The sequence below is a fragment of the Sprattus sprattus genome (assembly GCF_963457725.1).
Source record: "Sprattus sprattus genome assembly, chromosome: 11".
Taxonomy (NCBI): Eukaryota; Metazoa; Chordata; class Actinopteri; order Clupeiformes; family Clupeidae; genus Sprattus; species Sprattus sprattus.
In genome coordinates, this window is record NC_137909.1 from 30,807,718 (window position 1) to 30,817,717 (window position 10,000).

General features: G+C 44.6%; 2 protein-coding genes across 2 annotated transcripts in view; both read left to right on the plus strand.

Moving 5' to 3' along the window:
• The first annotated feature begins 576 nt into the window (after positions 1 to 576).
• Positions 577 to 5,045, plus strand: cox5aa (cytochrome c oxidase subunit 5Aa). The gene is made up of 5 exons (XM_080848020.1): positions 577 to 717; positions 2,174 to 2,290; positions 3,605 to 3,726; positions 4,262 to 4,391; positions 4,899 to 5,045. The coding sequence occupies exons 1-4, from the start codon at positions 645 to 647 to the stop codon at positions 4,373 to 4,375; spliced, it is 426 nt and encodes a 141-aa protein (XP_080704146.1). The 5' UTR covers positions 577 to 644; the 3' UTR covers positions 4,376 to 4,391; positions 4,899 to 5,045.
• Positions 5,046 to 5,944: 899 nt separating this feature from the next.
• LOC308372449 (uncharacterized protein) overlaps positions 5,945 to 10,000 on the plus strand; it is a gene marked incomplete at its 3' end in the record, with an annotated part of 29,555 nt that continues 25,499 nt past the window's right edge. The window contains exons 1-2 of the mRNA XM_080847602.1: positions 5,945 to 6,123; positions 7,222 to 7,935. Coding sequence (XP_080703728.1) covers positions 6,088 to 6,123; positions 7,222 to 7,935 — 750 coding nt within the window. The 5' untranslated portion in view covers positions 5,945 to 6,087. The remainder of the gene's footprint in view (positions 6,124 to 7,221; positions 7,936 to 10,000) is intronic.

Sequence of the window (10,000 nt, forward strand, 5' to 3'; positions counted from 1 at the left end):
ACATCTCCTGTCGCTTTAAACTTCTTAATTATTGCCATGATAGTGGAAATGGGTATTTTCAACAGTTAAGAGATTTACTTATAACCATTTCCTGGTTTGTGCAGCTCAACAACCTTTCGTCGCACATCTTCACTGTGTTCTTGGGTCTCTCTTCCATAGTGATGAATGACTAAGGGAATTTGGCCTTTATCATATTTATAACCCAGTGAAACAAAAAGTAATTGTTCACCACTTAAGAGTTCCTAATCAAACAGGTGAACTTAAAAATGTAAAACATAACTGGAAATATACTTCAGTTAGATTTTAATTATAAGATTTTCTAGAGGTGCCAATAATTGTGGCACACGTGTTCTGGAGAAAAATATGTATTTAATGTCAACATTTTAGCTTTACTTTAATGAAAAGGTAAGATTGTTGTGAATATTTTGAGTGAAAGACCAAGAGGATAAACAGCAAAGACATTATTTCATAGCCTGTTTTGCTCATATTCACTAATATAAGATCTTACTACTGCTCCTTTAAGATGAAAAAAACTGAGCTCCAACTGAGTATTGCGCAAGCGCGAAAAAGGTTGCCATCGTTTCGGCAGCATTCAGTGAGAGCCCAGTTTCAGCAGCTCTGCCCTCCACTGGCCGTCCCGCATCATGTTTCGAAGTGCCGCACGACTGACATGCTCCGGTATCCGGGCATTAACACGATCAAGACCTCAATATACAGGTAATTGCTCATTATTACACGCAGTGTTATAACAGTGATCTGGTCTGAAAGACAACCTTTGGGCCAAACCGACGAATTCGCACACAGTGACGTTAGCCTTTAGCTACTAGCTACCTAGCAGGCGATTAACCTCAGCTACCAGCCGGTAGCAGCTGGCTAGCTAGAGTTTCCCATGGAGCCTGTGTTGGAGCCATGTAGATTGTTGTATTGAGTCGTATTATGAACGAAAGTATACCTCAATGTTTTTCCAACACACTGAAACGTGTCCCTTGTTTGGTAAGGTTTTAGTATTTTCTGAAAACCCTCTTTACTTCGGACTGTGTCCTTGCAATGACCCACTAAAGTGAGGCTTTGGGCCTTGCCTCCTCGGGTAGCATGTTAGCTTGCTTCGAGACTTCGATTTAACATCGGAGGTATCAGTAAGTAGTTTTTGTCTGGGGTAATTTTTACCGCTAGCTAGCCATTTGGCTAGCCTAGTTGCCAAAGACCCGCCTTGATCCGTCAAAACATCTTGAGATATAGCACCATGTCTCAAGTGTTGTGTAACAAGACGCTAACGTATATATTAACTCTTTCTGAACTGATTTCCCACCACGGAATCAAATGGTAGCCGCTACATCTCTTAACCGTTGCGAGTGGTTGTTAGGTACCTAACCAAGTGTTCGTTTTGTTGTTAGCAATACTTGGTAAGCTAGAGATAGCAAGGTGACCATGGACCTTTACTTTAAGAAATATTGACTTTTGTAGAATGACCAAACATAACCCCACAGAATGGAATAGCCATTAACATGGCTATTCCATGATATTAACTGTTACCAGCTATCTTTGTCCAGCAAGTCATCTTAAATATACATTCATTGTATGTAAATTATAATAACATACTGTCTTCACTAACTAAATAACTTCGCAAGCAAGCAACTTAGGCCTAATGTTACTGTTTTATAAATTAAGTGAGTTTACTGGCTAACAACGTGACCCGGTCGGTGACCTCACAACACCGTGTTATATGCTTTTTTGATTATTAGTCTTTGCGAAGTAACGTTATTTTATTGCTGCCATGTGAGGGATACGTTTTCCTACGTGGCCTCATTAACACATGGTGCATACAACTAGGTTAAACGGGTTGCAGAACAGACGTCTGTAGCGAGGAAACTACGTGCCCAGTTGGAGGTAGTCTCCCTTTTACAACCAAGGCGAGGTCATGCAAGAACATTGGCTGAAGTCCAGCTGGAGCCTGGATGCTAGCCAGTGCAGTGCCTTTACCCTTCACTTGAAGTGCATAGAGCTGTAGTGTCAAACAAGTCCAGGCCTAGTTGTGTCTGTAACTGTGAAAATATGAACAACTACAGAAGATTCCTGTGCTGGCGTGAATCAGCTTTCTTTCAAAGCTTCCTGACTGTGTTAAACCACAAACTTAACAGAAGTTTTTTTGTTTGTGTGTGTGTGTGCATTCCAGCCCCTCTGGCTGCTCGTAGCTACTCTCATGGCGTACAGGAGACCGACGAAGAGTTCGACGCTCGTTGGATCACCTACTTCAACAAGCCAGACATTGATGCGTGGGAGCTGAGGAAAGGTAAGGGGAGACTTGAGATTCAGGTGGGAGTCTGCCCAGTGGTGTAGTCCAGGGTATACGCAGGTATACAGAGTATTCCCACTTATTTTTCAGTCAGCATTGTGTATACCCACTTCTCAAAACCAGGGGGTTTATCCTGTGCTGTATGGGCTGCTTAAGAACATTGCATAATTAAGCAATAAGCCCCAAGAGGCCGTGCTTTGCGCTGATTTTAGAACAGGTAAGGGAGTTGTTAGGCATGACGCGAAGCGGAGTGCCGTTAAACCCCCTTACCTGTTCTAAAATCAGCGCAAAGCACAGACTCGCGGGGCTTATTGCTTTTCTAAACCTGTTACTACACATATTTGATATGGTTTCATAAATAAAGACAATTCAATTTAAGAAACAATAGTTTAATGATAAACCGTCATTCTTCCGCCACTAAAAATTATAGTCCCTAAATAAATCGTTGCCACGCAACCCTTGAAGCAACGCAACAGCCAGATGGAACACTGGGTATGAAATGCGCTATATGAATGCTTGCCATTCGCTGCGCAGTAATATGGAATGTAATCAGGTCAAATTGTAAGGTAATGCTGGATTTTACAACGGCTTTAAGCCAATCACAATCAAGGATTTGAACAATCAGGTTTAGAATGAATAGTATACCCACTTCTCCATGGACCACTACACCACTGGGTATGCCTGCCTGACTGACTGACTGAAGAGTCATGGTTGGTAGGTTGGGAAATACCTGACTGACAAGTGTGAGAGAGGACAGCCCTGGTTGTAAGGTGGGGGTATACCTGATTCATGACACGTGAGGAGTGCTACCCAGCACTCAGATGGGTGTGTGTATGCGTCTGCCACATTGGGATCCATTCAGGTGATGCTCCTGCTGTGAAGCCATGACGCTGTTTTCACAGGTGTCAGTCCTTTACAGGAAGTAGGCGTGTGGCTGTGGTGTTAAAGTGAAACCCAGGCAATCCTTCATTGTTTTGAAAATGCCCTGAAACAAAAGAGGAGAACGTCTGAGAAACCAGGAAGCCTGCCTTGCTTACTCTCGGTTGGCACCTTCCTACGATTAAAACCATGCCTGTCTGATAATGTCCTGTGCCTCAGGCCTCAGTAAGCGCCTTTCTTTGATTAAAAACATGCCTCTCTGATAGTCCTGCGTCTCAGGCTGTATGTTGGGTACATTGGACTATGACCACAGTTAAAAATGTCTTAAGAAAATCACCACAGCATGGTATTTTTAACAATGAAAAGTGATTCAGGTTATTGGTACGGTCTTGGTCTCCGCCCACACCTGACGACCGATTTCCTGTATTGCAGGCATGAATACCCTGATTGGGTATGACCTGGTTCCGGAACCCAAGATCCTAGAGGCAGCCCTGAGAGCCTGCCGGAGGTTAGACGACCTAGCCAGTGCCATCCGCATCCTGGAGGCAGTCAAGGTAACCACAGCAACCCAAACCAAAGCCCTGCACCTGAGTTTTTTAGATAAAGAAAAAAAGCTTTTCATTTATGATAGTGTGTCCCAGATCACAAATATTCACCTTCATATTTTCTTATTGGGCCAAAGTCATGGCGTTATCTATGACATTCATGTCGCGCACCGTCAACATGTACACTTATAGGCAAGGTTGACCCGCTTTTTATGATGATGATGATGATGATGATGATAATAGAAGTAGTGATAATAAATAATATTAATATAAATGATATCAGATATCTTAACCAAGGATCATGTATGAACACATCAGATGTGATGTGTATGAAATAAGACACTCAACACACAGGTTGTGAGATGCTTGTGTATGCCTGTGTGCCTGTTTGCTTTGTCTGATGTCTCTGTTTAGGTGGTGTTTCTGATGTCTCTGTTTAGGTGGTGTTTCTGATGTCTCTGTTTTGGTGGTGTTTCTGATGCATGTCTCTGCTCTGGTGGTGTTTCTGTTTGTCTAATGTCTCTGTTTTGGTGTTTCTGTGAAGGACAAATCTGGGCCCCACAAAGAGATCTACCCCTTCTTGATCCAAGAGCTTCGGCCAACCCTGACTGAACTTGGTATTTCCACACCCGAGGAACTCGGCATCGACAAAGTATAGATGTTTTCATGTCTGGGTGAGTATTAGAAGGCACTGGTGTTTACAAGAGGCTCATACTTTTGCACATTAAGTAATTTGGCTTTCATGCTCTCATCCAGAGCGACCAACTAGTGAGGGGCCATGGAGACAATGACTTGACTCATGGAATTACAGTACCAGTCAAAAGTTTGGACACACCTTTCATTTTTTGGAGAAGTGTTTTCTTTACTTTTATTATTTTCAAAATTGTAGATTTATACTGAAGACATTTAAACTACGAAAGAACACATATGGAATGATGTACTTAACAAAAAAACTTTCATCTACCATGTAGAAAAACATTTAAGTCAAGAAAACACTTCTCAAAAAAAAGGTGTGTCCAAACTTTTGACTGGTACTGTAAGTGTAGCCTGTTTATAATTGTAAATCATGTAACACTACCTGTATTTAAAATCACTACCTGTATTTCAAATGAGCAGAACAGGTTTAGCCCTGTGTTGCTCTGTCAGTGTCTCATCTCTTTGTTCTGTGTTTTCCCCCCTAGTCTTCCGATGGACTGCTGCCATGACCTGACCGTGGACCTCTGTACCTGAAGTCTGATGTTATGATATATGTGTGATATTTAATTATTATGTTCTTTTGCTTGTAAAATAATGACGGACCTAATAAAGGGAGATTTATCTTTACGACATTCTGTGATGATGAGCGATGTTCCTGTGTCTGTCTTCTGTGAACATGAATGCGATCGGAGTTGAAAAGAGAAATCCTCTCTGGTTAGCCACTAGAGGGCGTACTCGAACCAATACTGTTCTGTCTGTGGTGCGCATAAATAAACGTGAATAAAATGTCCCAAGCTGATATTGAAACTGCCATTAAACCATGAAGACACTGCGTCCAAATCAAGTCTTACACATGCTTCTTGCGATTTCAGGCTGTAATTGAAACTAGATTTTTTTTTTAGTAACAGTTGGGTTCAGTTTGGCATTCCTAATAGTAGGGCAGTAATCGAAAACATGTAAGTTAGTTTATCAGTGCGTGAACCATACTAATCAGGGCCTAGGGGTGGACCTTAGAAACCAGACAAGTAATATGGACAACATCTACTAAAGGTAGTCAGTGGTGTGGTGGTCCCTGGAGAAAAGGGTATACTCTTTATTTATTTTTAAGCAGTCCATACAGCACAGGATCAACTCCTGATTTGAGAAGTGGGTATACACAATGCTGACTGAAAAATAAGTGGGTATACTCCGTATACCGTGTACTACACCACTGCCTACAACGGCACGCAGTTTGCATTTAGAAAGTAAGCTAGATAAAGTGGCTACGGCCGCCGATTGGAGTGATGGCCACTTGTGTTCGCTTTGTGCTATAATTATTCAACTGGTGGCGAGGGCAAATCTTAACGTGTTGCTATCGCGGGGCGGACCCTACGTGGAATTACTCTGCGGTGGGGGTTAGTGTAGGAGGCGGAGGAGAGGAAAGGGAGGGGTGTGCCATGCATGCGCGCGGCAGACCGGGAGGTGCATTTGGTCATTCCCCTCTGGCTGGCCCCCCTTTTTAATCTCGACAACGTTTTTCTACAGTGGGGAAGGGTGAAGGGTTGCTGGCTGCCGTGCTGTCGAAGTTGAAATTAAGGGCTAGCGTGGATGCGCAAAAATTCCCCGGTGCTATTGTTTCCCTAACAGACTGTCACATCGAGAGGAAAGAAAAGGTTAATTTACGTGGACGGTATTATGGTCGACAACTCCAGTAGCAGCAAGGCGCAAATGGTAAGTTCGTCGTGTTGGCCGCTTGCCATGATATGAACGATTCACACGGTAATTTGCTGGATTTGGAGGTGTCATATCGGAGCTTAATTCTCATAGGAAACTAATTAAAACATTTAAATCGTTGCTAATTACAGTACGGCAACGTTGTACTAAAGTAACAGGCCAAACTTAACCATGAACAAGTTGTTGGCTTGTTTAAATCCATGTTGTACACGTCACGAATGTTTGCATACTTTGCAGTCCCGATGAGGCCGCTTCGTCAGTATGGTCCGACATTGTCGATTGAGAAATTATTTTATTCGTTTTATCATTTCTACTCATAGTCTAATGTAAGATTAAGAAGTGTGGGATTCCTGCCTAAACAACATGCATGTAGGCTGTAGTCTGGAGTTGGATAATATGTTTTGTAAAAGTAGCTAAACTTGATTTGTTGTCCTCGGAAGTACGCCATTCACATGCATGAACATTCCATGTTACGAAGCTTGTGTAATTTTTGCCTACAATTACTTATATGCCACGGAGGCGGTCCAGTATCTGCTCACTGCTCAACTACACTGACATGCGATCTTCTAAGAGTTATAAATAATTTCAACAAGGCACTATTAAATTGCCTGACCGGAAATTGCTTCACCGTCGCCGCTATTTAGTGTACATGGTAAAATGCTCGTTTTCTGCTAAATACTTACTTTCTGCTCATGCAATGCAAAGGTTTGGGTCTGAATAGTTTTTCTAACGCGTATGTCCTTTTATGTTGGTAATTGATGGCCCCATTCCTTGTTTTACAACTCCTTGTCTTTGGCTCCAGGATATAGGCGTAACTCAGCTTTCTTTCAGTGACCATTTCAATAGGCCATTTCCTGATGCATGTTACAATGTATACGATGGTCTTTGTGTTTTGTTTTTGTCTGTTAGGACATGGCGTGCTTATGTTTTTGTTATACGATTGCTTTTTTTTTTCTCCAAATGACGCAGAATAACTCTCAGTTTAGCTTCCGAACCCCACGCCATTTAAACAAGCATATGTTAGCACGAGTGTGCTGCAGGTCCATTTAAATATTTTTGTTGTCGTTAACCCCCCCCTCTCTCTCTCTCTCTCAGGCGAGCTTATCCCAAGAGGGCGGTTACCCTGGCCTGGGTGGTTCTGCCGGGGTGAAGTTGGAGGCTGTGATGGAGCAGCTCCAGAAGCAGCAGCAGGCCAAGCTGGAGATGGAGCGCAAGGAGATGCACCTGAGGGAGGCCCAGATCCTCTACGCCCAGCAGGTGGCTGCTCAGCAGGCTATCCTGGCCCAGGGCGGCCCGCTGGCACCAGAGTTCTACGGCGCCAAGGTCTCCAGGGACCGCGCCGGCGCCCTGAAGGTGGGGGGGGGGCCTGGGCCTCAGGCCAGCCGGGTGTCTATGCAGAGCAGCGTGGACTCCATGCGTGAGGAGGAAGACGACGAGGAGGATGATGATGGCTCAGAGGACGACGACGTGGAGAGGCGACGGGGCTCCGAGGGGGAGGAAGACGAGGACGAAGAGATGATGGAAGGGGATGACGGCGGCGCAGGCAGCGAGGAAGACGAGGGCGAGGGGCTGGAGTTCTTGAGGAAGCAGAGTCTGGCGCTGCAGCAGGCGGCGGCCGGCGTGCCCCCTTACCCGTTCCCCGTGTACTCCGCCTCTCCGTCCGTCGCCAAGAAGAGGGCCCGCTCCCCGCCCCCCACCACCAAGATCAAGGACGAGCCCGAGGACAAGAGCCTGTCCCCCCCCGGCCAGCAGAGCTTCTCCACCCCTACGGGCATGGCCGACTGGAGCTTTGACGAGTCCTTTAAGCAGGTGAGCGGCTGCCCCCCCATTACTGCAGTGTGTGTGTGTGTGTGTGTGTGTGTGTGTGTGTGTGTTTGACGAGTCCTTTAAGCAGGTGAGCGGCTGCCCCCCCATTACTGCAGTGTGTGTGTGTGTGTGTGTGTGTGTGTTTGACGAGTCCTTTAAGCAGGTGAGCGGCTGCCCTCCTATAACTTCAGTGTGTGTGTGTGTGTGTGTGTGTGTTTGACGAGTCCTTTAAGCAGGTGAGCGGCTGCCCTCCTATTACTGCAGTGTGTGTGTGACTCTTTGTGTTTGTCCTTTCTTTCTTTCTTTCTTTCGCTCTCCACCTGAGCTTTCACTTTCATGGCTGCTGTGACTCGGTATACATTAGGTATAGAATTCAAAAGTTAGCAGTTGCCCTCCTATTACTCTTTGTGTTTGTCTGTGAGGAATAGACCAGAGGCAATAGAGATGTGTTTGTCTGTGAGGAATAGAGACCAGAGGCAATAGAGATGTGTTCGTCTGTGAGGAATAGAGACCAGAGGCAATAGAGATGTGTTCGTCTGTGAGGAATAGAGACCAGAGGCAATAGAGATGTGTTCGTCTGTGAGGAATAGAGACCAGAGGCAATAGAGATGTGTTCGTCTGTGAGGAATAGAGACCAGAGGCAATAGAGATGTGTTCGTCTGTGAGGAATAGAGACCAGAGGCAATAGAGATGTGTTTGTCTGTGAGGAATAAACCAGAGGCAATAGAGATGTGTTCGTCTGTGAGGAATAGAGACCAGAGGCAATAGAGATGTGTTTGTCTGTGAGGAATAAACCAGAGGCAATAGAGATGTGTTCGTCTGTGAGGAATAGACCAGAGGCAATAGAGATGTGTTTGTCTGTGAGGAATAAACCAGAGGCAATAGAGATGTGTTCGTCTGTGAGGAATAAACCAGAGGCAATAGAGATGTGTTCGTCTGTGAGGAATAGACCAGAGGCAATAGAGATGTGTTCGTCTGTGAGGAATAAACCAGAGGCAATAGAGATGTGTTCGTCTGTGAGGAATAGAGACCAGAGGCAATAGAGATGTGTTCGTCTGTGAGGAATAAACCAGAGGCGATAGAGATGTGTTCGTCTGTGAGGAATAAACCAGAGGCAATAGAGATGTGTTCGTCTGTGAGGAATAGACCAGAGGCAATAGAGATGTGTTCGTCTGTGAGGAATAAACCAGAGGCAATAGAGATGTGTTCGTCTGTGAGGAATAAACCAGAGGCAATAGAGATGTGTTTGTCTGTGAGGAATAGAGACCAGAGGCAATAGAGATGTGTTCGTCTGTGAGGAATAAACCAGAGGCAATAGAGATGTGTTCGTCTGTGAGAAATGGACCAGAGGCAATAGAGATGTGTTCGTCTGTGAGGAATAGACCAGAGGCAATAGAGATGTGTTCGTCTGTTAGGAATAGCCCAGAGGCAATAGAGATGTGTTTGTCTGTGAGAAATGGAACAGAGGCAATAGAGATGTGTTCGTCTGTGAGGAATAGAGACCACAGGCAATAGAGATGTGTTCGTCTGTTAGGAATAGCCCAGAGGCAATAGAGATGTGTTTGTCTGTGAGGAATAGAGACCAGAGGCAATAGATATGTGTTTGTCTGTGAGGAATAGAGACCAGAGGCAATAGAGATGTGTTCGTCTGTGAGGAATAGGCAGAGGCAATAGAGATGTGTTTGTCTGTGAGGAATAGGCAGAGGCAATAGAGATGTGTTCGTCTGTGAGGAATAAACCAGAGGCAATAGAGATGTGTTTGTCTGTGAGGAATAGACCAGAGGCAATAGAGATGTGTTTGTCTGTGAGGAATAGACCATTTACATTTAGTCGTTTAGCAGACGCTTTTGTCCAAAGCAACGTACAAGGGAGAGAACAGTCAAGCTAAGAGCAATAAAACCTGGTGTAACAATAAATACTGTTTTTTGAAGAAATAGAAAACGATATAGAAAGAAAAGGAAGTGCGGGACTGTCACTGCTTAAGTGCAAGTTAGACCAGAGGCAATAGAGATGTGTTCGTCTGTGAGGAATAGAGACCAGAGGCAATAGAGATGTGTTCGTCTGTGAG